The sequence below is a fragment of the Galeopterus variegatus genome, unplaced genomic scaffold (assembly GCF_000696425.1).
Source record: "Galeopterus variegatus unplaced genomic scaffold, G_variegatus-3.0.2 Scaffold730, whole genome shotgun sequence".
NCBI classification, from domain to species: domain Eukaryota; kingdom Metazoa; phylum Chordata; class Mammalia; order Dermoptera; family Cynocephalidae; genus Galeopterus; species Galeopterus variegatus.
In genome coordinates, this window is record NW_007726841.1 from 305,483 (window position 1) to 333,035 (window position 27,553).

Here is a 27,553-nt window from a genome sequence, read left to right on the forward strand (position 1 = left end):
GGACATGGAAAAAAAGACAAAAAAAAAAAAATAGTCCTGTGCCTTTGTCTTTACCCAAGTTATGCTTCTTTTTTTTTTTTTTTTTTTTTTCCTTTTTGTCTTTTTTCGTGACCGGCAACGGGATCGCAACCCTCGGTGTTGCACCCTCACCTCGCCTCAGCCAGTGAGCGGCCAGTCTGTATGTGGGATCCGAACCCTCGGCGGGAGCGCCGCCGCGCTCCCAAGCAGCGCACTGTAGCAGTGCACCACCGGGCCGGGCCCCAAGTTATGCTTCTTAATCAAGTGTCTTTGAGTGGATAGTCTAATTGAAGGATGGTACCCTACACCACATTCCATTTTCATAAACCCTGTCCCCGTTCACTAAGCCATCTTTAGGTGATGGATTTGGGGCCACTGCTGTAACCACCCCTTAATTCACAGAAGTCTCCTGTGGGCACTCTTTGGGTAATTGATTTTCTGTCTTAGATCATGGATCCCAGAGATCTGTGTAGTAAAGTTCTTCTAAAAGAAGTGAACATTTATTCAAAAGAAGTATAAACTGTGGCATTCAGAGATGGGAAAAATGTTATCCAATTCACAAACTTTGGAATAATTTTTACAAAGAGAGCCTACACACTTGTTATCCAGTTGATAACAAGAGCTTTGTCATCTCTATTTACACACCAAGATCTTCTCACATCCTTCTAAGTTGAAGGGAACGATGTGAAGTCACTAGACAGGAGCTCAGGGGATCATTGTTTATCTTGATTGGAGTTGTTTTATGCTTGCTTTCAGTTTTAATTCAATTCAATTTGATTCATTTGAACAAGCATTCATTGATCACTTGCCATGTGTCAAGCATCCTTCTGGATAGAATGTATGTGGGGAGGGTGATGCAGAGATAACTAAGCCTCAACTCCCACTCTCTAAAAGGTCACAGTCTAGCCAGTGAGACAGTAGTCCCATCTCATGTTATTGCAAAACTAAGCAGATAGTGATTGGTGAGCTGTAAGGCAACTAGGGAGGAAAATAACTCATCCAGACTGGGCAAACCTGGACAGGCTTCATAGAAGAGATGAAAGACAGGCTCAGCCTTCAGGGAAAGGCTTCCATAGGCAGAGGTGAGCAGGATGGGAGGGTGTTGCTGGTAGAGGAAGCATAAGCTGGTGATGGCATGGGGGGAGATTCAAAAGATGTTTGTGCAATAGCATGAGGTCTGCAGCAGCTGGAATGAGGGGGCCATCATGAGAAGGCATTCTGAAAGGAAGACCGGAAGGAAGACAAAGGGCTTTAAATGCCAGGACAAGGGGTTCAAATTGTAGAACTTGGACAGTGGAGAGCCTATGAAAGTGTTTGCAGAGTGACAGAGCTATATTCTTAGGAAGATCAATGGATTGACTAATTAATTGGTCAAATAAGTTAAAGGTAAAGAGATCAGTTGAGCCCAGGTAGGAGGTGGAAATTTCCCAACCTATGCATGAACAGTGGGAGGAGAAAAGTGGGGAGGGGCAGGTGCAGCATTGCTGCAGTCATGTCAACAGGACTTGTTGGTTGGAGGTGAAGAGAGAACTAAGGAGGTTGAAACTGAGGGTGAGCCCTGTATTCAAGATCTGTCCCCTTGGGGCTGGCCCGGTGGCACACTGCGCTAGTGCGCCGCTTGGCAGGTGCGGCAGCGCTCCCGCCGAGGGTTCGGATCCCACATACAGACCGGTTCCCGCTCACTGGTTGAGCGAGGCATGGGGGCAACACCGAGGGTTGCGATCCCGTTGCCGGTCCCGGTCCGGTGCGGGGGCGACACTGAGGGTTGCGATCCATTGCCGGACATGGAAAAAGACAAAAAGAAAAAAAAAAAAAGATCTGTCCCCTTGACAGATGATGATATTCTTCACTAATGAAGTAAATGTAGAAGGAGGAGCAGGCAGGTCTGTAGGGTTTGGGCTGAGTTGAGTTTTGGACATCTCCAATGAGAACTGGCTTTGGGATATCTAAATAGAGATCAAGTTCTGCAAAGCAGTAGGTTTGAACAATCTAAACCTCAGGGGGAAGTTTCGTTGTATAAAGAAGTGAGATGATGCTACCATGGAGGGGAAGTTGTTTTGATGCCATGAGAACTCACAAGCTCATCCCTCCCGAGATTGCTCATTTGCCTCTCCTCTTTCCTGTCCAGCGTTTACCAGCTGGTTGTCAAGGAGGAGCGACCTCAGAAGTCACGGAGGGCAGCTGACATCATTGAATGCTTTTCAGTGCCTGTGAGCTATCGGAACGCCTCCAGCCTCGATTCTCTGCATTACTTTGCAGCTGAATTGAAGCCTGCCAACCTGCCTGTCACCCAGCCATTTACAGTAGGTGACAACAAGACATACAATGGCTACTGGAACCCTCCTCTCTCCCCACTGAAAAGCTATAGCATCTACTTCCAGGCACTCAGCAAAGCCAATGGAGTAAGTATGGTCATTCCTTGCCTTGTTTGTGTTTTTCCCATTCTCAGATGAGAAGGTAGGATGGCTTTAGAGGACAGCTTGGCAAACTAAAGGCCCATGAGATAAATCCAGCCCCATGCCTTTTTAAATTGTTTTGGTAAAGTTTTTTTTTTTTTTTTTTTTTTTTTTTTTTTTTTTTTAGTACAGCACTGCCTATTTATTTATATGTTGTCTTGGGCTACTTTAAGGCTTAACAGTAGAGCTGAGCAGTTGCAACAGAGAACGTATGCCCTATAAAGCCTGAAACATTTACTATATTTGGCCCTTTACAGAAAAAGCTTGCAGACTCCTGCATTAGAGTACGGAGAAGGTGCTTCTCCTGAGCAGTCACATGGTCTATCTGAATCTTAATTTCTTTATCTGTAATAGTAATACCTATCAATTTGCTATCTATGGATGCACCAAGCATGTTTTATTTGGTCATTGAATACTACCTCCTCTATCACTACCATTAGTCACATTCAAACCTGGGATGGGGGGGTGCCCCAAAGACAAGTTTACAATTTTTGTGTCAAATATTTCTTTGGTCAAGGAGTGGTGCCGATTGCAACATCACAAAATCAAAGGGCTGAAAAGAAACTTAAAGGTCATTCAATGCCTCCCTCCCGTCACACACACACACACACACACACAGTGCTTCAATTGATATTTCAATGTTACAGCTAACTGTGGTTAGTGCTTATTCTTGCATACCTCTGATGACAGAGAGCTCACTTTGCTAATCCTTGGGGTGGTGTGAGGAGGGGGCCATGGCTCTAAGAAAGCTTTTTGATGTACTTACTTAAATATCTTTTTCATTGTAGCTGCTATTCATTGTTCTTGGTCCACATTCTTAGGGGCATATAGAACCAAAGCAATCACCTTCTTGGATGGTTCTTTCTGAGTTACATAAGATCTTTCCTACCCTCACTTCCCTTCTAGGCAAACACACTCATCTGGTATTCTTTTCTGCAAGCTAAGTATCTTTAGTCCTTCTTATGACACAAGTTTGTATTTGCCAGGCAGGATGCTTTTGTGGATATACTTCAGGTTGCCACATTTTAACAGAGCACTGACATACGCTCAGCCCTATGATTCATATTAAGGTTATGTAGTGTGTAACCTCCAAGAGCTTATAGAAACATATGGGAGTCTGTCTTGTTATGCAGTGTATCTAAAGAAATGAGACACTTACTGGAGAAGGGAGGCCTGAGACAAAGGCAAGATTTGGTGATGTGTGTGGGGAACAGCCCATGCAGGTTGTGGGTGGCCAACTAGAGTTTAGACTGTCAGTGACAGTCATTGCCTGGTGAGAAACCTGGACTGAGAAACTAATTAACATTTAGAATGTCCACATACACATTTAAATTCCACTTTGGTATTTCAGATCTGCATTTATTACTGTTTCAAGGAACACTCCTCACAGAGTATAAAACTACAAAGAGAAGCTGCCAGATTGCCTTCCACCTGTCCATCTGATCTTCCCTCTGCATGAAACACTCTGATGTGTTGGAGAGGAAGACATAAAGATGGACAGAAGCATGTATGGGTCCATCTTGTTCTCAGGTCTCCACGCTTGTCAGTTTACTAGCCAGATTGCCTTCCACCTGTCCATCTGATCTTCCCTCTGCATGAAACACTCTGATGTGTTGGACAGGAAGACATAAAGATGGACAGAAGCATGTATGGGTCCATCTTGTTCTCAGGTCTCCACGCTTGTCAGTTTACTAGCTCAGCACAACCCTCTATGAAGGTGTAGTTTTTTTCTGCTCCTGGCACATGTCAAGGGATGTGGTTGGTTTTTAATGTTGAGAAGGGGAAGAAGTAGCTTCACTTAGTTCACTTTCTAGCACACTCTCACTGAGATACTCATAAAGCCTAGCGACAGACCAAGAACCTCCCAAACTGGCAAACTTACCCCAGAAAGAATTTCCCCAACCCAAGCATGGTTGGTCCTGAGCAGAACAGCAGGTGGTGTGAAAAATCTGCTGGAGGTTTGGCTCTCCAAACATCACACTGTAGACCTCCCTCCTCAAGACATGGGGGCTTGCCATTGAGGAGAAAGCAGTCTCCCCACTCTGAAGCTGCCTTATCTCTGAAGTAGTTTCTACTACTGCTTTGGAGATGAACATGGCCAGTTAATCACTTATGCTCTTCATCCCACATCATGTGTACTTGCATTTTGGAACTAAGATTCCCAGTAGTAAGACACAAGCAAAAGTGGAATTGGATGAGAGCTTTTCCAGGTGCCTTGGGGGTGCAGTTGGCCTCCCAGAAACATAAAGAGAAAAAGCTGCTGGAGCTGGGCACTGAGAGTGTTGTATTTTTCTGGCAAAGGAAAAAGTACACACTGCTTCAAATTTCTGTCTTTAGTACTAAGTTTTACTAAAAAGAGTTGGGTGAAAGGGTCATTGGAGCAGAAAAGTCATCCTCAGTCTGAAAAACATCTGCCTGGCCCCTCTCAGGTTTCTCCATATCGTAAAGGGCAGCACACAATACGCTTAAGCCTGGAGGATTTTTGAGGAGAAAGTGTTATAACCCACAAATTCCTTATCAGCCAGGTTGTTGTTCTTTTGCAAATACATCAGAAAGACATTCTCAGTATCCAGGGGCTCCCATATGCCCTGCTTCTAATAAATCATTCAAAGAGCCATTGACTGAGCAATAAATCAAAGTAAAGAAATCAAGAATAGAGAAATGTGGGAAAAAATACCCACAGTGAGCATGAAACTAATTAAATATTGCATTAATGCTAAATAATTTCTCTAAATACATTACAAAACAGAAGGTTAATGTAAAAAATAATTACTTAAAGAGGAGATGCATAATGTAAAAATTAACAATTGTGATCTGGGGCTATAATTCACTGTTATGTCAACAAAAACTGAGAAAGTGTTAGAGGATTGAACAGTGTAAATGAAAATCTGCTAATTTTCTCATGTTAGATAAGAGGAAATAAATGACTACTGTTTTATTTTTGATACTGAGAATTTTAGAAAGAACATACATCCCAAGCTATCATTTAAAAACCAGAAAAATAAATAAATAAATCTACAAAGAAAAATAAGGAAAACAAACGAAAGTGTAAGGAAACATCAAAATTGGCAACTATAAAATAAGACAAAAGACAAAAGCATTAGATTTGATGGGGAAAAAAGGGGTGCTTTTCTCATAAAAGGGAAAAATGGCTTTGGTCAAGTAAAAACCATAATTTGGCAACCCTATATCATTAAAATATTAAAAACTAAAAATGGGACAAAGTTATATTAATCTAAAACAAATTAAAGGAAGGCAAAAATGGCTATTTGTTGCAAGATGGTTGCGGACCAGGTTGAATAATTTACTATCAACAAATTTTATTCCTCTCTACAGTACCTGAAAATTTTACTCAGATCAGGGTAAGAGAATTTTAGGGTCCAGATATCTTTATTCTATGAATATATGGATATTCTATGGCTAATTGTCAATTCAGCGGAGAGGATACAAATTCAACCTTTACAATCATACTGCCTATGTACAAAACCCTAGTAGCTGTGTGACTTTAAGCAAGCTATTAAAAGAGTTACATATGATTAATTAATTGAGGAAACATCTATAAAGTACAAACTATATGTCAAAAAGGCACTTTTCTGAGTGCTGGGAAAATAGCAGTAAGCCCTCATAGTCTTTATATTCTGGTGGGGGAGAGACCAAAAATAAATAAATACGTGAAATAATGTGTCAAATAGTGAATCAGTAAGTTTAAGAATGTGGAAGTCAGTCGTTAAATGTTGGCTGTTATTAGCATAAGGATAAAGACATTTCATAAACTCTACAGTCATCTACAAATGGGGACTGTTACAATCCAACCCTATAGACACTATAGAGAGTTCCAATATGATGAGCATTAGAAGACATGGTGCTCAGAGTCCTTTCAGGCATTTTCATGAAGTGTGAGTTGTTCACAGGCACTAGTGTTGGAAATTTCGGTCTGGTTAATAATATCCCATTACTTGTTGATGCTCTCTTAAGGGTAACAAGGATAGTCCCCTTTGCTGGTGGCACTGTCCTTGGTACTGAATTCCCAGCACCCATCTTTCTTGTGAATCAGGCCATATTGAAACCATTTGTTTTGGATAAAGCTGTATTATAGATCCATAGCATGTTAGAGTTGCATGGACTTTGAAGAGTCATCTAGTCTAGAACAGAAGCCAAAAAAGAAATCTCCAATAGGGCATGCTTGGCAGGACGTTATATCACTTCATCTTGATCACTGCAGTTCTCTGGAGTGAAAGGAATGTGAGTCTTTTGTGAAGCTAGTAAAATTATTAGAACTTTTTTCCTTACATAAATCCACATTTTGTCTCCTTAACTCTCCCCTCTCAGACACTTGTATTGATTTGAGCAAATCAAATCTTTCTTTCCCATGTTAGCCTTTCAAAGAAAATATTACAGCACCAACTACCCACCCCTGGCCACCCATTTCTCATTGATATTTAACATGTAGTTACTTCTTTTATTTCCCGCATGGCATGATTTCCAGACCCTTTTAATCCATTTTCTCTATTCTCTGATGGACTCCTTTTTTCCCAATGTTCTCCTTAAAAAGGGATGCCTAGAACCTCACACTGTGTTTCAGATATGGTTAGACAACACTGCTACATACATGGCATGATTTCCAGACCCTTTTAATCCATTTTCTCTATTCTCTGATGGACTCCTTTTTTTCCAATGTTCTCCTTAAAAAGGGATGCCTAGAACCTCACACTGTGTTTCAGATATGGTTAGACAACACTGCTACATTTTAACTACCTCTCATATCTTGAACATTTTCTAAGACATTATTTATGTAATATTCCAAGATGTTTTTCTCACTTTGGGGCCTTTATTCAAGCTGTTATTCTACCTGAATCTCTCTTTCCTTCATTATTTGCAGAATTAGTACCTCCTCATTTTTAAAGCTTCAGTTTCTATATCATATTCCTTGAGCTCTTGAGAGCAGTTGGAAGCCAGGTGCTGTATAGAAAGTGTTGCCATGTTTGCAGCGTAATCACATAATAGTTGGGATGACCTAGGTAGGGCTGGATTAGGGAAATTGTGTGCCACTGGATGAATTGAAAGAGTATATGTTTAGTTGTGTCCAAGCACTGTTTAAAGAATGCTTGCAGATGGTTGGGTTTTCTGTGTCATGTTGAGATAGAAAGAACTGAGAGTTGGACATCAGACAGACCTGGCTTTGAATTATGAATATTCTCAGTTATGTGAACTTGAATAGTTTGCTTAATACCTCAAGATGTATAGTGTGATTAATGATTAAATTTGGGAAGAATAAATAAGACAATGTATATAAAAGCATATTACAGCATCACAGTTGTAATATTTGTTCTCTTTTCCCTTTCGCTGTTTTCCTGAGGCTCCTCTCCTGAGGGGTTGGGGGTTGGAGCATCCTTACCTGGCAAATCTCAATTTGTCCAGTTGGCTTTACATAGAAGCACATATCTTCCCAACCTTGGAGGACTTCAGGACCCATTTGTATGTCCCAGCTTTTGACTTCCTTGACTCACACGTAGCTCACCCCAGGCTTTATTTCTCTTAGTTTAACTTCTGTTACATGGTTACAAGCCTGACATCTGTTCCTGCTGAATCTTTTGACATAATTGATTTTATCTTTTGGGCATTGTACCACTCTTCCCACTGCATTTCCTGATTCTCTTGTTAGTTCTGTAACTATTCACATGTCACATATGAAAAGTTCAGATGAACCACAGAATCAGTAGCTGTTAGAGTCCCAAGCTCAAGTAGGTTAGAGTTAAGACCAGATGAGAAATTGCATGGAAGTTTGGGTCTTGGATATTCCGTCAAGGGTTTATAAGAAAATTTCTATGAACTAAATTATTCTGTAGTAACAAACAACAAAATCTCAGTGGATTACCAGGAAAAAAAAATATCTTTATCAGAGTCATTCAGAGACTCAGGCTGATGGAAAGTCCACCTTGAGACAATCACCAAGTCAGAGAGAGAAAAATGTGGCAAAGATAGCTCTGTCCCTAAAAGTTTCTACACTAAATGATATACAGTACATTCAAATTCCTTTAGCCAAAGCTAATCACGGGGCCATACTTAACTTCAATAGGAATGAAGCTGCACCTTCTAACCACATGCCTAGAAGTAGAACTGGAATATTTATGTACATCCCTAGTGACTACCACACTTCCCCATAATAACTAACCTTTCCCTTCAAATTCTCATAATATCCAGACCTACTCCTGAAGCACCCTGTGCAGTTCTTATCACAAGTCCTGAGGACTTCCTGCTACTGAGCACCTGCTGTGTCTCAGACACTAAGCGAGGTGCTTTTACCTATACTGCTTCCTTGGTTGGTCTCACAAAGTGAATCCATTTCTGTCAATGGACGAGTGAACTGCCAGAAGTCCCCTGGAATCTCATGGAGCCTCCATTACTTTATACTGAAGGAGGGATTTTAGGAGCAGCTTTTTCTCTTTACCTCCATGGAGGTATGGTAAGAAAATGTCTAGTTCTTATTGTGCCACTGTTCCACTCTGAAAGGCAGTGGTTCTTCCAGTGCTACCATGGAGTGTAGTTGAGAGGCATTAGCAAACCTCAGATCTGTACCACCCATCAGTGGCTGAGCCAAGGTAAACAGAAGACTGTGAACCAAAGGCCCCCGCATAAACTTCCACTGACTTGTCACCATAGTCCTATATTAGAAACACCTTCATGGATATTATTAGCCCTGCAGCAGCCCTGTGGAAGTAGAGAGGAAACCTGAACTGGACATTTGGAACCCAGAGTTATCACAACCTTTCTGTAACCACTGTGGAAAGCCTTGGTCTGGTAAATGCCCATTCTTCATTCTTGACTGTCACCAGTGCCTAGGTTCCATGCCCCATCAACCTGCCTAAGCCTCCTTCCAAGCCCTCGGTGGATTCTGTCTCCTAGGGCTCTCCCATTGGGCATCTCTACATTTAGGCCTCCATTCCATCATTTGAGCCTTATCGCATGCTCTTAAAAACTGCCCCATCAACCTGCCTAAGCCTCCTTCCAAGCCCTCGGTGGATTCTGTCTCCTAGGGCTCACCCATTGGGCATCTCTACATTTAGGCCTCCATTCCATCATTTGAGCCTTATCGCATGCTCTTAAAAACTCTGAACTTCTGCTGGAGCTCTACTGGGGCTCCAACTTCTGTCCTCGGGTAAGAGAGAAATTCCCTGAGTGTCACCTTGTACAAATACCAAGATGAGCTCTCCCAGGTTGCTAATTTATTTTTTTACTCACTTATAATTCCTACAGATTTTATTATCATGGTACGAGACCTGAGGGACCAAGAACATTTTCCTTCTCATGCGAATATACTTTAAACTCATTTGGAGAAGGAGATGAAGGTTACCCAAATGTTGACAGCTGATAATCTTGTCAGCCTGGGCCTTGAGGCCCATTAATAGGTTTAGACCTCAGTCTTAAAAAGCCTCATTGAAAGATCAGCTTAAGTTTGCACATAGCGGGTCTCTGCCTCTGTCAGGCCTTTCTGAAGTGAGGGTCCCCATGAAGTTTGGACTAATTGTCCCTAAGTGGTAAAAATGTAGGGAAACCTCTAAATTTGTAAACTGGATCTGTGGGTTTAAGAGCTGGCTCTGACATTTCTCAACTGCATGAACTGAATACTTACCTGTGGAACCTCATTTTCCTGTCTGTCAAATGTGGATGAGATGTGCCCTCCCAAATTCGCTGAGACCTTTGTAAGAGTAAACAACAGATGTGACAAATCTTTGCAAACTCCTAAGAACCTTTCAAATGAAGGTACAGTTGCTGACATGAATATATGTATATAAAATATATATGTATATTCAGTATATGTGTACATGCAGGTGTGTGTGTGTGTATGTGTAATGTACATATTTGGCACATATGAATATACACATAAATGTTTTAGCATGTGTATATATGCATGCATGTGTACATATGTATATATATAAAAACATGTATATATACATATTTAGTTAAAATAAAATTTTAAAATTAGCTCAAGAATCTTACAGTAGAAGAAAGGGGAACATTGCACCAGAGGCCTAGTATAGGTGGTTAACAAAATGGAAAATTATGTGTACCTCTTGAGCTTCCTGGAAGCCAAGGCAAAAAAAGGGACATTTGGCAGGTTTGCATAGCTTCCGTTACTTGATAGAAGGAAACATACATAATATTCATGAGAGACATTAAAAGAGGGATTTATTACATGTATTCTTACATAGTGGCCCTGAGGAGATGCCAGTCAATATAATAAGAACATTTTTTTTCTCAAACACTCAGTTAATCTCCTCTATTTCAATTCTGTGAAATCTAAGGATAAAATATGAGAATTGAATGGAGCTGTTTGCATTCAGATTCTTGTCTGTCTCTTGTGCCGTAAAATGGTATTCGTGCTATTAATTAACACTATTAAATAAGATTAATGGATATTCAAGTTTGTTTCCCTTCAGCATTGTTAATGAATATGCCTCACATGGGTTCTTTTATATTGCATAGATTGGCACTGACCAGCGAATGTGATCTTAGGCAAGCGACTTAAGCTCTCTGAGTCTCCTCATTTGGAAGATGTTGCTGCCCCTAGTATCAACTTTAGAAGAATATTTGTAAATATTACATTGTAAAATGCATTAAGATGCTTATCACAGTGCTTGGTGTGCAATATACACTCAATGTCAGCTATCATTAGAATATCACAGGTGGAATTCATGGGGCAGAGTGTAGAGGACCACTGAGGAAAAAGCAAGCAAAATCTATGGGGGCACAGACTTTTTTACCTGTCAATCCAATTTGAATAGACTGTGGACATGATGTGGAAAAAGGGAACTCAGGGAGGAGGAACAAAATCAGTGAAGCTCAGGGTGTCCAGAGATGCCAGTCAGCTCACTGGATGCATGAAGGAGGAAGAGGGAGTGAGATTTCAAAGGGAGGCTGGGAATGTTGTACTCATAGAGAGACAAGTGGAGAAGTGGGACAATTCTTCTGCAAGCCCTTCCTAGAAGCTGAATTTGGATCAAGTTCCATCTTACACATCATGGCACTCAATTTTGCAAACCCATAAACTCAATTTTGGGGGCTACAGAGTTGAGGAGACTGGCATGAACCAAGCCTACAAGAGACGCGTGGAAATAGTAGGCAATGATATTAATTCAATTGTTCATCCATCCCTACAAATTTTCCCTAAGTCTTTCCTATCTCACTAAAATCTGGGTTGCCCAAGACCCTTCACGTTCTATGTCTAATCATCACCAAGTCCTACTTATTTTACACTTTAAAGTTCTCTCCAATCCATACACTTCTCTTATCTCCAGTGCTACCATCCTAATCCTGAATACCAACCATCCCTTGTCTTCTAACTTATTCCCACATCCATAATTACTTGCCTCAAACACATTTTCCAACCACAGCAAGGGTAAATTGGTACTATATTTATTCTCATTTAACACACAAGCAAGCCAAGACTGTGAGAAGCTATGATTTGCCGAAGCACATTCTAGAAACAAGAGACTGAGCTGGGTTTGAATTTGTACATGCAAAAATGCAGTTAGGCAGTCCTGTGCATTTAGTGCCCTGCGTTAGGCTGGGTCTTAGCCCTACAAAGTGGCTTTGTAGAAGAATATGGCTGTACTGGAATGAGCAGGAATCCCTAAAAGATCCCAAATCCCTCATGCACCCACACTTTTCTCTCTAATGCCAGACATGGCCAGCCTCAATCCCTGGCTCAGTCTTGAAACACCTGCTGGCCCTGATGTTAACATCAACAAATAATGAGAAGCTGTACTAATAACAATTATCCTAATAAATTGGCCTTTGATTACATCTGTCACCTGAGAATTTCAAAGACTTTACAAACATCAATTAGTAATTACAGCTCAAAGGATTGCTTGTGGAGAACAGGGATTGTTAAGGTCAGATAAAAGCTGTGCAGGGAAGCGTGAAGGACAGCCCTGGCTTAGGTTGGTTCAGACCTGGGCATCTCTGGCTCCTAAGGGAAAGTCTAAGTGCCTCTTTATGAGACCCAGAGGAACCACACTTCTGACATCCCAGTTAGGGGATAATTTTTACAGCTAATCTATAGCCTCAAAGTCCTGTTGCTGAGACATGGGAGGTGCAAAATGTAATATTAGAAGGTAGCTTACAGATTGCTCAGTGTCCATCTTTTGGCAGAAAAAGAAACTGATGTGGTGACGATCTTAAGACATTCCAGGCAGAGGGAAACAGAATTATTTTGGAGGTTTGTGACTATATTTGATTGTGACTATTTCAAGTAGGCAGATGGATAAATGAGCCTGGATGTCAGGAATACTAGTACTAGAAACAGAAATTTGGGAGTTGTAATGACTTACTATTCAAAGCCTTGTGACTGATTGTAATCTCCTAGTGAGAGATTTAGAATACAGATGATGAAAGGGGACAGAAAACCAAGCCCAGGCCACTCCAATGTTTGAGGGTCAAGCAAAGGATAAATAACTAGCACAAAAAATGGATAAAGAACAGTGAAGTAGGAGAAAACCTGGAAAGTGGAATGACCCAAAGCCAAGAGGAGAAAACAGGTCAAGGAAGGAATGATCGGTTTCAATAATATTGATGAGAGATTAAGGAAGTTGGGGTTGGACGATGACTTTTAAAGTTGACCTTATGAAAGTTTTTCTTGACCTTGAAGAGAACAATCTGATTGAAGGGAGTTTCAGAGAGTTGATGAGTTGAGGCAATAGTGTCAGCACCTGACAAAAGAACACTTAAAAGAAAATGTTTAGCATTTGAGTTTGATTGTATGTCTTCTGAATGGTCTTGCATGTTACTTGAGATCTTCTCCCCTAGAGTATGGCTTAGGGCACTGGCTATTGCCTGAAGTGGAGCCTGATGTCTTCCAGGAAGATCTAGTAAGGTTGGTGGTAGACATCTGCCCAGCTGGAAAAGCGAGTCACAGGCAGCAAGCTACCCTGCAGTCTGAGGCTTCACCTTGCTTCTTCTTATTGGTGACTGAGGGTCTACAGGCTCCAATATGCATACTTCCTAGAGCATAACTGCCCTTCTGGCCTTATCACCACTTAAAAGGCATTCCTCATGCATTCCCAGAAGATGAGCCTACCATGTTATCTAGTTCTAATGGTTCTTAGTTGCTCAACGTTTCCAGAGCCTATCTGCTTCATTTTCCATTACTGATCTTCTGATTGCTCAAGATGCTGCATCAAAACATAATTTCTTTATATCACAACTGCTTAGCTTGTTTTCCAAAATAAAGCTGTGCCCCATTATCTTTGTGTGCCTACACACAATCCAAGAAAGCAGGGCATCTGACCTCAATGGCAAAGGAATGTTTGCTTATAGACACCTCAGTGGGAGAAAAGCCACTTGCTTAGAAGTTACTGTGTATTTTAGCCTGGCTTACAATCTGCATGACCTTGGGAAATGTTATTTAATCTTATCCCTTGAGTAAAAAAATATACATTGTGGTATTCACCTCATAACGTTGTTATAAGAAAGACAAAATATGCAATGTGGGAACTTTAAGAAAAGGGAACCTCCTTTTTTTTTTTTTTTAAATTTCATTAGTGGTTCTTTCAGGAACGTGATAAGTGAATGAGTCCCACTGAGGCCAAACAAGAGCTTAGATATCAGTGCAATGGAAGAAAGTCAGGGGAGTCAGTTTGCAGGAAGGTTAGACTGAGGACCCAATTAGTGTCAGTACCAGAAGCCCAGACTGATCCATAAGCATGAGGTGGGGTTGGAAGAGCTTTGGAGTCAGAGTCTGAAATATGCATTCCAAAGGGGAGGGGAGGCTGGGGCAGGGTCACTGCAGCCATTCTCCTAGTCCGAACCACCACCTTCTCTCGGCTAGTCTACACCACCATCCTCTTCCCACCAACTAATTCCTCTTCATGGTAAGAATATTCTTTATGTAACAGCCTCCACATTTTTAAAACGTAAATCCAAAAATTTTATTCTTCGTACTTAAATAACTCTTTGATGGCTTCCTGTTGTTCTTAAAATATAGATCAAAACTCTGTAGTCTAAAAGTATCTACCAGGCTTATGTCTCTATCTTCATCTCCCATAATTTCCAGAGTAATTCATTATGATTATAGCCATACCCGACTTCTTTATGTCTTTATGTCTTCAACTGCACCATGCACTTTCCCACTTTCAGGATTTTGCACATCTGTTTCTGAGTCTGGCACCCCCTTCCTTAACACTTAATATGTCTAATTCCTACTTACCTTCCATGAGTCAGGTTGGATGGTCTTTCTCAAAGCAGTAAACCATCTCCCTTCCCACTCACACTCCACGTCATCTTCTTTACACAAATGTAAAGAAGCACTTCTTCACAGTGTTTCTTAAGCTTGTAATTTATTAAACTTGTAATTAGATATTTATTTGCTTCTGAGTCTGGCACCCCCTTCCTTAACACTTAATATGTCTAATTCCTACTTACCTTCCATGTGTCAGGTTGGATGGTCTTTCTCAAAGCAGTAAACCATCTCCCTTCCCACTCACACTCCACATCACCTTCTTTACACAAATGTAAAGAAGCACTTCTTCACAGTGTTTCTTAAGCTTGTAATTTATTAAACTTGTAATTAGATATTTATTTGAAAGAATAGGCATTTAATGTTCGTCTCCCCCAAAGGTTTGCATGATCTATTTTGTTCATCCTTGTAACCCTAGAACCCAGCAAAATGCCTGGCACATGGTGATCATTCAATAAATATATGTTGGTTTGCTGACCAAATGAACAAGGAATTAAGTAGGTTCTCAGGGTTCCAGCCCAGTCATAGAGGAAAATTAAGGCAAGAGCCAAAGTAACTGTGTAAACTATGGAAAAACTCTGGGGTCAGGGCTAAATCCCATCATATTAACTGGGGAAGTTCAGTATTAGAGAAGACAAAGGCATAAGTTAGGGTAACTTGGAAAACTATTTGATAACTATGTGACCAGGGTTAAATCTCCATCCTATTAAATGAGGAGTATAATGGGGCAGTAGAGTAAGAATTGCATGTATTACTCAGGTACTTAGGGCTGATCAGGGTGGGAGCACAACATAACTTGAATCCTTCTGGATGATAAATAGACACTGCTGAAACATTTGATGCCTTGGACATCTCAACTAGCAGGGCATCCTATAATTTCAGTAAATAGTTGAAAGATGGATCGATGGATGGATGGATGGGTGGATTATTTGATGAGTCAGACTGGACCTAGTCTAAAAACGCAGGTTATAAGTAGGTGCAGGTGTTAGGCATTCTGAGAAATAAAGTAGGTGATAGCTTACAGGGGAAAAAAAAGAAAGAAAAAAGATAAAACTTGTTTGCATGGGATCAGGTGGAATAAGTTAATTTAAAAATCAAGAAGACAGAGTACTGAAAGCAGAAATATTGTCAGTAGCTGAAACCAGACTCAGCATTTGAGAACTTGAAGCAACCTTAGAATGACCTGCCTACTCCACCAAAGTGGCCAAAGTGGAAATTGAGCCACACAGAGGGACAGTTTCGCACAGCACTGTAGAGCCTTGAGTAGAAGCAGGTCTCAACAGAAGCACAACAGTAAAGACATTATGTCTTACCCTGAGGTATATACATGTGTGCAGATTTTAAGTCTGGAGTGGAAAGTAGAATGTGAGTGAGGTTTGATGGAAAAAAATAATTATATTGTACTGTCCCGGCATATATTGTAGACCTAAAAGTAGGGTATAGTAGAGATAGAACAAAAAATGCAATTTTTTTCCTTTCCGACACCAACTTTCTTTAACATGCTTGTGTGGTTAGACAGGTACATTGCTCCTGATTTTCACATTTATAAAGAACACTGGAACCAACATCTTTGAATACAAAGCTTCTTCTACCTTCAAGATTACTTCCTGAGAATAGATTCTTAGATATAGAGAGATTAGATTGAATTTTTCTAAAGTCTAGATATATATTTACAAATTACCCCAGCAGTAGACGCATCAAACCTTTGTCCACTACTATATTCAATAATCATGCACAGTATTGTCAAGTTTCCTAATATATCATTTGCAAAATCCTTTTTATCTGTATTAATATGAAGTTGGAGATCCTTGTGACCATCTCTAGTATCTTGGCACCTCTCCCACTCTCTGTAATTTCTCAATGATGGTTATGGTGACACTGCGCCACTATTTGCAGGTGTTCTTTAGTTTCTGGAGTTCATACATTTTTAACCAAATAAGGTTCTTTAAACCAAAGCACATAAATAGAAGCCAACATGAGTTAAAGAACTTTGCTTTCTCCAGACAGGAAAACAAAAACTAGTTGGCTCACTTTTATCATCATTTGCAAGTTTTAACTTGTTTGCGACACGTTTTGTGGACATCACATTAAGAGAGTTGTTTCTACTTTATCTTCACATTTTTTCTCAATCATTTTTCCTTCTTTTCATCTTCCGGGTATGTTCTTTAAAAACATTTTCTTGAAATATAATATGCTTAAAATTTCATATTAATATCTCATATAAGTACTTCATATGTATGGGGGGGCAGCTGGCTGGTACAGAGATTCAAACCCTTGACCTTGGTGTTATTAGGCCATGCTCTCACCAACTGAGCTAACCAGCCAGCCCCGTACTTCATACATTTAAACCATGATTTGTCATTTTTTTAAACATTTCTGCATTTTCTATTTTATAAAATAAGACAATTATTTGCTTTAAAAAGGAACACTTTCAGCATAAAAAAAGAAAAGGAAACACTTGTTCTAAAGAATAAGTGATGTTGACACAATCTTCTTTCCTTAAGACATCTCTTAGGCTGGTAGATTAGGGAAATGTAGTAACAGAATTTCAGTATCTAAAATGAATTTTGCACTGTCCTCAAGCTATTTTTATGAAAAAATATATATATGATGCATAAGCAATTGAGCAATTGAGGAGATCTGAATGAATAGGCAATTGAAAATATTAGTAACTAGTTAGTTCAAAGATTCTGATGAATCTTTGTTCATCTTCTGATGAACAGATTAATGTCAACCTGGGAGGCGACTTCTAGCACATGGCACAGGGCTCTACCATTGGCATTTCCCAGGTCTCTACTTACATTAATGATCTGCATGAAGTTAGAGAAAAAATATTTTCAAGAATTTGCAGCTGGTAGAGAATATGATGATAGGCTGTAGTAATCAGATCAGTTAAAGAAGATAGAAGTCAATAGTGGTAAATATGACTCTGTACTTGGGTTCCAAAAATACAAACACATTTACGTTGTAGAACTTGGATACGGCAAAATTTTTTATATTTCATTGAAGGAGGTTGATGAGAAACTAGGATGTTGGCTATGTTAACAGAAGCCCAATATAAGTAAGGAAAATAGAGCTCATCTAGGCAATTATGTACGGACAAGACCCCATGCAGACTGTTGCTTCTTGTTCTAGCCACTGCACATTAAGAGGGACAAAGTGGAGGATGTCCCAGGACGAGTAGCTAGGATGGATCCCTTGGAAAACTTGAACTATTATCATACAAAGAATTGCCGAAGGAGAAGGATGTTAATGACCCTGAGAGCTATCTTTCAATGTCCAGACATCTTTGCTCCACAAGCAAGGGCAGACTTTCTGTGCAGTCTGAGGAACAGAATCAAAACCATTAGGTATAGTTATGGGATAATTATGGGGAGTCATACTTGGTTTTAATAAAAGTGACACTGTCTAGCATTCAGAGGTATGCATAGATGGAATAGACTCTGCTGTGGACATTACCATTTCTTCTCTACTTCTGGGTACATGGAGGATTCTATTTCCCCACCTCACTGAAATTAGGCATGGCATTAATGGTTCTAGCTAATGAAATATGAATAGTAGTGGAAGTGCTACTTCTGATTCGAAGGATTTGATTGCCAGTGCTTGACTCTTCAGCATTCTTTCCCCCTGTGTTAAAATGAATATACCAGTCTTGGTGTCTGAGTGATTACAGCGATGAGAGTATTTCTCAACCACCCCCACCACTACCCATCAGACCCAGCCACACCTACACTGGGCATGTAGTTTGAGTAGAAAATAAACCTTTGCTGTTTTTAGCCACTGACATTCCTGGGTCTTATTACTGCATCTTAACCTTTTCTATTCTGATTTACACAAGTGCCTTCAAGATGCAGAGGCTCCTTGTGAGAGAGCAGCAAGATAAGTGTTGGATTCTTGAGAGATTTTTGGTTTGGTGACTCACTCACTTGCAGGCTTTGCTTTTTCTTTTTACTGCTAGACTGCATTCAGATGGATGTTGGTAAAATTTAGTCAACTGGAATTTTTGACTGGCTCCAGAGTCTCCTGGGAAATGGATCCAGCCAAACTTGTGAGAGAGCAGCAAGATAAGTGTTGGATTCTTGAGAGATTTTTGGTTTGGTGACTCACACACTTGCAGGCTTTGCTTTTTCTTTTTACTGCTAGACTGCATTCAGATGGATGTTGGTAAAATTTAGTCAACTGGAATTTTTGACTGGGGCTCCAGAGTCTCCTGGGAAATGGATCCAGCCAAATAGACTGAGATGATTCACACTCTTCGGTAACCCCACTACATGCCGGCAACATCACAAATTTATGCATCCAGTTCACTTGCAGAACAGCCAACAATAACTAGATGGTTCACCCAGTAAAGATTCTGTTGCTACACACATACACACATTATTCATGAAGACTGTGAGGAGTCCCTGCCAGAGATCTCAGGGCCAAAGTGACTTTTTGAACATAAAACTCGTAGTTTGATTCTTACACATTTCATATAGATTGGACTATTGCTAAGTCCCCCTTCAGTCTGTGCAGGTAGATGCATTATTGCTGGTAACAAAGTTTGCCAAGGATGCCCTTGCTCCATCTGCTGACTCAAGCAACTGAATGAAGCATACTGTATACCACAATGTGCCCACTAAGTGTTATTGTTACAGTTGTTGGGTGCTGGGCAGTATCTGACATTCATGAAGTCGTTCTGTGTGTAGAAGAGGTTTACGAGGTGGGAGGAGCCAGGAAATGAATGAAACAACATATGTACATAGCCTGAGAAGAAATATAGAACTGGAATTAAAAGGTGATTTCAATGAGGGAAAAATGGAAAGGACAAATTTAAAATTATAATTAAAAATACATATGCATGCATATATATGCAAATAGATATGTATATTTTTTACATAACAAATTTATATAACCTGCCACTAATTAGTGTCTCATTTTCATTGTTTACAGGAGACCAAAATCAACTGTGTTCGTCTGGCTACAAAAGGTATGTTGGCATGTCCTTGTCTGTCTTTAGCTGTTTTTCAGCCGTTTAAGTATTCTTCTCTCTAGCCATACAGGGAAAGCTTAGGCAACAATGACTAAAAAACAAGAAATAATTGTTATTTTCATTGGGGTCATTTGCATCTAGGTCATACATTCTAGGGCACCTATTAGTAACACAGTGCCTAAAACATCATAAGAGCTCAAAACACATTTACTGAGCGGATAGGTGGATAGATGGATGGCAGGAGGGACATATGAATGGATAGATTTGTACATTAGTCAGTGGAGTGATGAATATAAATTTACTCAATTATTTTTCTGCTATATATTTTCATTGGATTTGGGTCTATGTTTATGTAGGTGTTTTTCTTTAAGCATATCTATTAAATATATCTTCTGGGTTTTGTACTATATTCAATTGGTACAGGGTTTTCAAAAATGAGGCTATTAGTATTGGTGCCTTTAGTGATGAGAAAACAAACATTGTTATGTAGTTGGCTTTTTCAACATTTATCCCCAAAACTGAGGCAGGTTTGTTCAGGCTCATCACTTTTGTTTTCCTAATTATAATTGAATTGCCTGGCTCTTTCAATTGGTGCGTGCTTCTGTTTATTACTCTTCTTAAAAAACAAAATCAATGAATGGTTTGTTATCATTTAACCTATTACAAGGTTGAATGGTTAGAAATCAGATTCATCTTTTTGTTACAGAATTGATATTTTAACAGAAGCCCCCCACCCCATACACACACACCAACATTGGAAAATTATATTCTGTTCCCTGCATTTATTGACAGCATACATAGTTTTACTGATTGCTTTCAAAGAGATGAAAGCTGTAATGTAGGTAGATATATAATTATAGATATAAATTATAGAAAAGGGCAATGATCCAAGTTTGTATGTGTATGTATGTGAATATGTACACACATGCACATACATACAGAGGAAAGTACACATGCACATATGGGCAGAGGCGGATAGACAAAGAGAGAGAGAGAGAGACACAGATAGAATATCTACATCTACTTGGCAAAACGTGCACCAATGCTTATCACACATAACTTTTATAACCTTAAAGAAAACCAGCTCAATATGTAGGCACAAAAGGGAAGATGGTTATGTAGGAGGAAGGAGAAGACAGAAGCACTCAGGGCTCGCTGTGGTAAGAAGTCACCCTGATTTCACATGTCATAGAAGTCAGCATATCCCTAACTCGTTCCCTCTCAAGAACTCAGGCTACTGGATGGAAAGAGATTAAATACTCTCTGTGAGGCACGGAGGATTGATGGCCTGCAAACAAAAGTGACACAAATCACAGGCCTTGGCAGACTTTTCCACGGAGGAAAACAGATAATGTAGAAGGAAGAACACCATCAATTGGGTAGCAGCAGGGCTGTCGACAGCGGTCAGGAGAGCTGGGTGTCTGCAGCATCCTGCGTAACAGGCAGCTGGAGAGGGAAGGGGACTCACAGAAGAAGTGTCACCACCCCGCTGTGACATGCCCCATGGCTCCCAACAGCTTTTGACTTCTAGGTGAGAGAGAGCTGATGTGATTACTCTGCCCTCCATGGGACATGTGGGACTCTAAGGACACGGTCTAGGACATAAGCCTTCCGAAAGGGTACTTTGCTGAGTCATATTTTCCAAACTGAGAATCGGAAACAGGTGCTCTGACAGACAATAGGTAAATATGAGGACAATGGGAGAGAGTATCTAAAACAACACTTTCCTGGCAATTTTGGGACCACAGCTCTCGGAGGCACAGAAGCCCACCATGCTGGACTTCTTCAGAGTTGCTTTGCTGATCTGCAGGAGAATTGCAGTTGCATTTAAAGGGCCAGAGCAGAAAAGCTCTCCATTTCTCTCTAGCATAAAGGCTTCTCCTCGTTTGACCATTGGGTTACCATCTTCCTTTAGTGGAGTGTGTGCCCATGTAAAGCATGTGTGTGTGGAAGGATAGGAATGAATGCATGAGTATAAATGCCCGGCTGGGCATGCTCAAGCAGGGCTCTGAGTGGTCAGGGTATTGGGGATTCTAACCATCCACACCCTGGTTTTCCATTTCAATGAAAGCCAACACATTAGCCGAAAGAAATGGGGCTCCTTTAGCACTTGGGAACGGGGCAGAGGGCTAGATAACACAGAATGCCAATCTAGTGGTGGGCACTATGCTTGGAGCATCCAGGATCCTTTAAAGGCACACCCTGTCTAAACCCATACATTGCCCATGAGGAATTTGTAACAAGCATCTGAGGCCAGGAATCAATATTTGACCCATCCCATTCCTTCCTGACTACCTGGATCAAATTCCCTCCTGGTGGGCTTGCTGAAAACGGTATTCCTTTTAACAGAGGAAAATACAATACTGGAAATACCACAGGTTTTGGGGGGTATATAAAATCCCAGAGAAGGATCATCAATCTCTTTCCAAGCCCTTCCACCCCTCTGTCATCATGGCACCTTCCTCCCAGGTCAGCTGGCGGGCTTTCAACCCATAGACTGTGATCACATGTCAGACTTGAAGCCAGTGTTCTGATGATGAAACCATTTGCTGCTGTCCTGTCCCTAATCCTGGAGAGTCCAGCCAGTGTCTGTGGTCAGCTGTATGGATCCCATAGAACCAGACAGTTCCACTTGGGACAGTCCCAAAGACTCATTCAGGGTCATTCTGACTTGACCCAAGCCCAATGCCTCTTAGATTTGATACCCACCTGGCTTCAGCATGTGACTTTAACCCTTGCCTTTCTGTAATGTTGCTCTTAGTCACTAATTTAGCACTGCCAAGTTTGGAAAGTTGCAAAGCAAGAGACCTGTACTAGTTTCCTATACCTACTATAACAAAGTCCTACAAACTGGATGGCTGAAGCAACAGAAATTTATTGTCCCACAGTTCTAGAGGTCAGAAGTCTGAGATCAAGGTGTTGGCAAAGTTGAATTCCTTCTGGGGATCATGAGGAAAATTCTGTTCCTTGCCTTTCTCCTATCTTCTGGTGGTTTGCTGGCAAATTTTGGTGTTCCTCGGCTTGTAAAAGTATCAACCCCATCTCTGCCTTGTGTCCCCATGACATTCTCCCTGCGTGCATGTCAGTGTCCAAATCTCCCCTGACTATAAGGACACCGATCATATTGGATTAGGGGTTCACCCTGCTCTAATTTGACCTCATCTTAACTAATTACACCTGCAAGGACCCTTTTATCAAATAAGGTCATATTCTGAGGTACTGGGGGCCAGAACTTCAACATAAGAATTTGGGGAGGACAAAATTCAACCCATAATAAGACCCATATAGATAGGGGCAGTGTTTGTGTGGTCCCCAGTGGAGTCTCTGACTGCTCACCATTCACGGTGTGATCCCAGTGAGCCCCCTGCCAGAGGGGGCTCCAGAGGTGGGCTGAGGTTCACATTTGACTCCCATTTCTGGTGGATGCTGTTTGAGGCAGCCTCAGGCAGGGGCTCTGGGCAGAGGGTAAACACAGTGAGCTGGCCCCACAGTCTCAAGAGTGGTAGAGCATTAGGTGTGAAGTTAACCACAGTTTGGGGCATGAGCAGGGCCAGGCCTCCGGGGCAGGCCCCCACTGTGCCGGGTGAGGAGAGCTCTGACAAGGAGCTACTTTGTCTTCCTAATCAGATTTGCCATGGCAGGACATTCCTGGCACATTGTTGACTTTAAAACTAAATTAATTCATAAACTGAGTAAGTGCATCTGGAGTCAGCATCTCAGTACAGCAAGACTCCGAGACTGTGACAGTCTCAAACTGATCTTCCTGAAATTTGGCCACAAAATATTTAAGATGATCCTCATCTGTTCATTAAGAAAACAGTTTTAAACACAACTTCTGACACTCGTTTATTAATTAACATGCTCTCTGTAAAAGAAAAGCCCTCATTTGTCAGTCTCTGGGGTGTAAATACCTCCACCATGTCCAATTTCAACTTCTGAATGGTTTAACAACTGGTTCACAAGAAAATCCTGAATGGTTAACAATTGGTTCTAATGAAATAATGAGCTGGTATAAGCCAGTCCTGACAAACCAAGACCTCTGCCACCTAGTCTGTTGTAAGGATCAAGTGACATAACAGAAGCAAAAGTGTTTTGTGAACAGCAAAGTGTTTGGGGAAAAAAAAAAAAAGGTTGTTCTTATTACTGATGCTGATGATTTCCATCATGAAGTCAACTTACTTACTGAGCATCTGTGAGCAGGGCACCTTGTCAGGAACTGGGGATTTCATGGTGAACCAGTTGGTGTGGCTCTTGTCCTTTCCAGTGGGAAGTTCCAGCCTGGTATGGAAAAAGACATTAAGTGAATGATTGTAGCAAATAATAGTGGAGTTATAGCAGTGATCAGTGCTTCCAGAGAGAAGTGAAATGTGCTGCATGGGGACTGTGGAGTCCTGGTGCCAAAGAACCAGGCAGCAATGGCTCGTGCCTGTTCCTGGGCCATCATCCGGGTCTCTGCTCCTCTGGGAGTGGTGCAGTGTAGGAGAGTTTATGCCTCTCTGTCCTCTCAGCACCCACTCTCAACTAACACCAGGAACTGCTTACTATCCAGAGAAAGGCGAGCTTTGCGAGGCCAGCTGACTCAGGACCTCAAACTGTGAGAGGAGCCCCGTCCCTGGCCCAAGTCCCACATGAAGAGCCTGATCCCTGTATTTGCAGAGGATATAATGGATGGATTCACACACCACCAGGGGCAGTATTTATTTGTAAGGCTAGGACAGAACCTTAAGTTGAAAACCCAGCTATGGCACTATGAAGCAGCAGTTTGGTATTTGCTGGCAGAAGGGTTGATTCTGGGTTTAGGACAGGCTCGTCTCAAAAGCCTTTTTATTGGTGGGGAGTAGGGACTTGTGATCACTGCCATAGATTGACATTTCCCTTTACCTTGTTGTTCAGCCAGGGGTTGGCTGTTATTAACTTTGGAGATTTAGAAGACCAGAATGCAGGTTCAATCACAGTGAGGAAGTGGAGTTTATCAATAAACAGATAAAGATGAATGAGATCTTGTCTTAAGGACAGGTTCCCTAGAGGCAGAGCCTGAGGCAGGGATTTGGGTGTACAGAATGAACTGGTGGAGAGCTCTCAGAAGAAATCTGTGAGAGAGGGAAGTGGAACAGGGAATGGAAAGAGGTTGAGCAAGAAACTTCTCACAGGTAAAGACAAACCAAGGCTAGATCCAGAGCAGAGTGTAAATTTCTTCAATTCTGTCCTACCTTAAGGCAAGAGGACCAGGATTTGTATCTCCTTCCCCAGGCTGATCAGTCTTTGGCACTTCTCTCCTCTTTGCCCTTCCCTCCACCCCAATTTCTCAGGTGTTTCTAGAGGAAGGGGCACCCCTGAGCCTTGGACAAGTCTCAGGAGAAAGTCACAGCTGTAAGCCCTTAGCCATAGTGCTCTCAGCAGCTGGGGAACGGTGCACCAATCTGTAAAGATAGACCGGATGTGGCACTGACAGCATCTCCCTACCACAGGGTTCTTAGTATACAGAAGATGTATTGTGTCCTTGGGTTGAAGGAGGTAGCAAAAAGTTAATGGAACTGCCTCAAGTCCAAGAGCAAAAAAGACATTTCAAAGCCCTTTAGTTATCACACTTTAGCCCTGGAAATAGATAGATCTTCCAGAACTGTAGAGAGAAAACTGTAGCCAATGGGTAAACAAGCATTAAGCTTTGGTTTGGAAACAAAACTATTACTCAGACTTTGAAGGGAAGGCAGTAGGAAGTCAGGGAGCAAAAAAGATCAATTTAAAATTAGGTTTTGCTCTTCTAGTTAAAATAGGAAATAGTCAACTCCATACCACACAAATATGTATAATCCATTGTTTCAATTAAAAAAAATTAAAACAGGAAATATGAGAAAAGACAAGTAAACAGAGGAAGTGTTTAGAACCACTAAATGTTATTTGTCCTACATTTGGAAGATGAAGTATTGGATCAATTTAGGCAGCAGATTGAAGGTGTAAGCTGAACATGCTCCAAAGTGATTCTTGGGAAAATAGGGCATGTGAAAACTTGGAGTGGGGTACTTAGACTTTGGAAGAGCTGAAGCTCGAGTAAGAGAAAAAAAGACCCTTCCCGTGGAAAATGCATCATCTAGTCCAGTAGAAGATGCCTGAGGCTGCAGCTGCTAAAAAGGAGGTACCCAAGTATCTCAATTCATGTCCTTCTGGCTGGGACTGAGCAGAACAAGGAGAAAATTGTTTCTGACCTAGTTGCTCAATTCTGGAACCATACTGGTCAGTTCCTCTTCAAGAAACTGGTGTCCAGTTCCCTCCAAATCCCTTTGACCACTAATTGTCCTGTCTGTCAGATTCTTCCGCCTGCCTCCCTACATGCTTACATCTAACTCACTTTGCTACTTTCTATTAGCCACAGGCCCTGCCCCCACTGGTCTCACCTGCGTGGTGAGGCCCCTTCCTACCCTCCAGCCTCAGCTAGGCTTCTGTCCTTTCATTCACTACACTGCAGCACACTGGTCTTCTTTCAGCTCTTCAAACATATGAAGCTCCTTCCAACCTCAGGGCCTTTGCTCATCCTGCCCGCTCTGCCTGAAATGCTCTGGCCACCATCTGTGTCTGCTTAACGGATAAAGACCTTTTAGAATGCAGCTTAAACCTCCTCAGAAGACCATCCTGACCTCCAATCTAACATATATCCCCCAGTTTTTTACTCTCATGATACCCTGTGCTTTTCCTTCATAGCACTCATCACAACTTGCAAATATGTGTATTTTTTGTTTGCCTACGTGTTGATTGTCTGTCTCCCTGCTAGATTCTAAGTGACATAAGTGCAAGGAAAGTACCTATTTTAAACATTGTTTTATCCCCAGATCTTAGGTGAATTTTAGCATTGGTGCTCAATAAAATGTGTTGAATGGGGCCAGCCCGGTGGCGCACTGCTACAGTGCGCTGCTTGGGAGCATGGTGGCGCTCCCGCCAAGGGTTCGGATCCCACATACAGACCGGTTCCCGCTCACTGGCTGAGCGAGTTGCGGGCGCAACACCAAGGGTTGGGATCCCGTTGCCGGTCCCGGTCCGGTACGGGCGTGACACTGAGGGTTGCGATCTGTTGCCGGACACGAAAAAAGACAAAAAGAAAAATAAATAAATAAATAAAAATAAAAATAAAATGTGTTGAATGAACAAACTGATAAATGAAAGCTGGATGGTGGATGGGTGGATGGATGAATGGATGGGTGAATGGATGGATCCTTTGATGGATCAGTGTATTGATGAATGGACCCTTCAGTGGTTCAGTGGATGAGTGGATGGATGAATGGAGGGCTAACAGGTCATTAGTTTTCCATGGCTTCATTTTTTTTAAATGCAAGCTACACGTCAGGACTGTTCCTGTGGAAAGTTGGAGCAAAAGTGATAGAGGTAGAGGGTCAGCTGTGTGATCTACAATCTCCACTAACAAAAAACCCAGCCAACCTCTGTTTGGGTACCTGCTGTGAAAGGGAATCTCCATCAGGGAGTTGCTTCCACTTTAGGACACTTTAGCTGGAGAGAACCTCAATATTGAGTCCAAATTGGCTCCTTATTCCTTCTGCCCATCAGTCCTTGAGGCCACAAAGATCCTGTCTGCCCTTTCCTTTTACAGAAAATAAAATTTGTTTCCTCTGATCTGCTCCCCCTGGAAATAGATCTGCTCAGAGCTGTAGCCAATGGGTAAACAAGCATTAAGCTGTGGTTTGGAAACAAACCTATTTTTCAGAGTTTGAAGGGAAAGCAATACAAACTGAGGGAGCAAAGAAGATCAATTTAAAAATTAAGTTTTGTTGTAGTTAAACAGAAATGTGAGAAAGGGCAAAAGACCCGGTTAGGGTCCAGCAGGTACCTGCTTGCCTGCCTTGCTCCCATTGGTTGGAACCACTC

The 27,553-nt window shown here is 41.4% G+C and overlaps 1 protein-coding gene across 1 annotated transcript in view; it reads left to right on the forward strand.

Moving 5' to 3' along the window:
• The window catches only part of PTPRT (protein tyrosine phosphatase, receptor type, T), a gene marked incomplete at its 5' end in the record, with an annotated part of 369,542 nt that overhangs the window by 157,890 nt on the left and 184,099 nt on the right, over nucleotides 1–27,553 (forward strand). Inside the window, 2 exons of the mRNA XM_008571855.1 lie at nucleotides 2,147–2,420; nucleotides 19,642–19,678. Of these exons, the coding sequence (XP_008570077.1) occupies nucleotides 2,147–2,420; nucleotides 19,642–19,678 (311 nt within the window). The remainder of the gene's footprint in view (nucleotides 1–2,146; nucleotides 2,421–19,641; nucleotides 19,679–27,553) is intronic.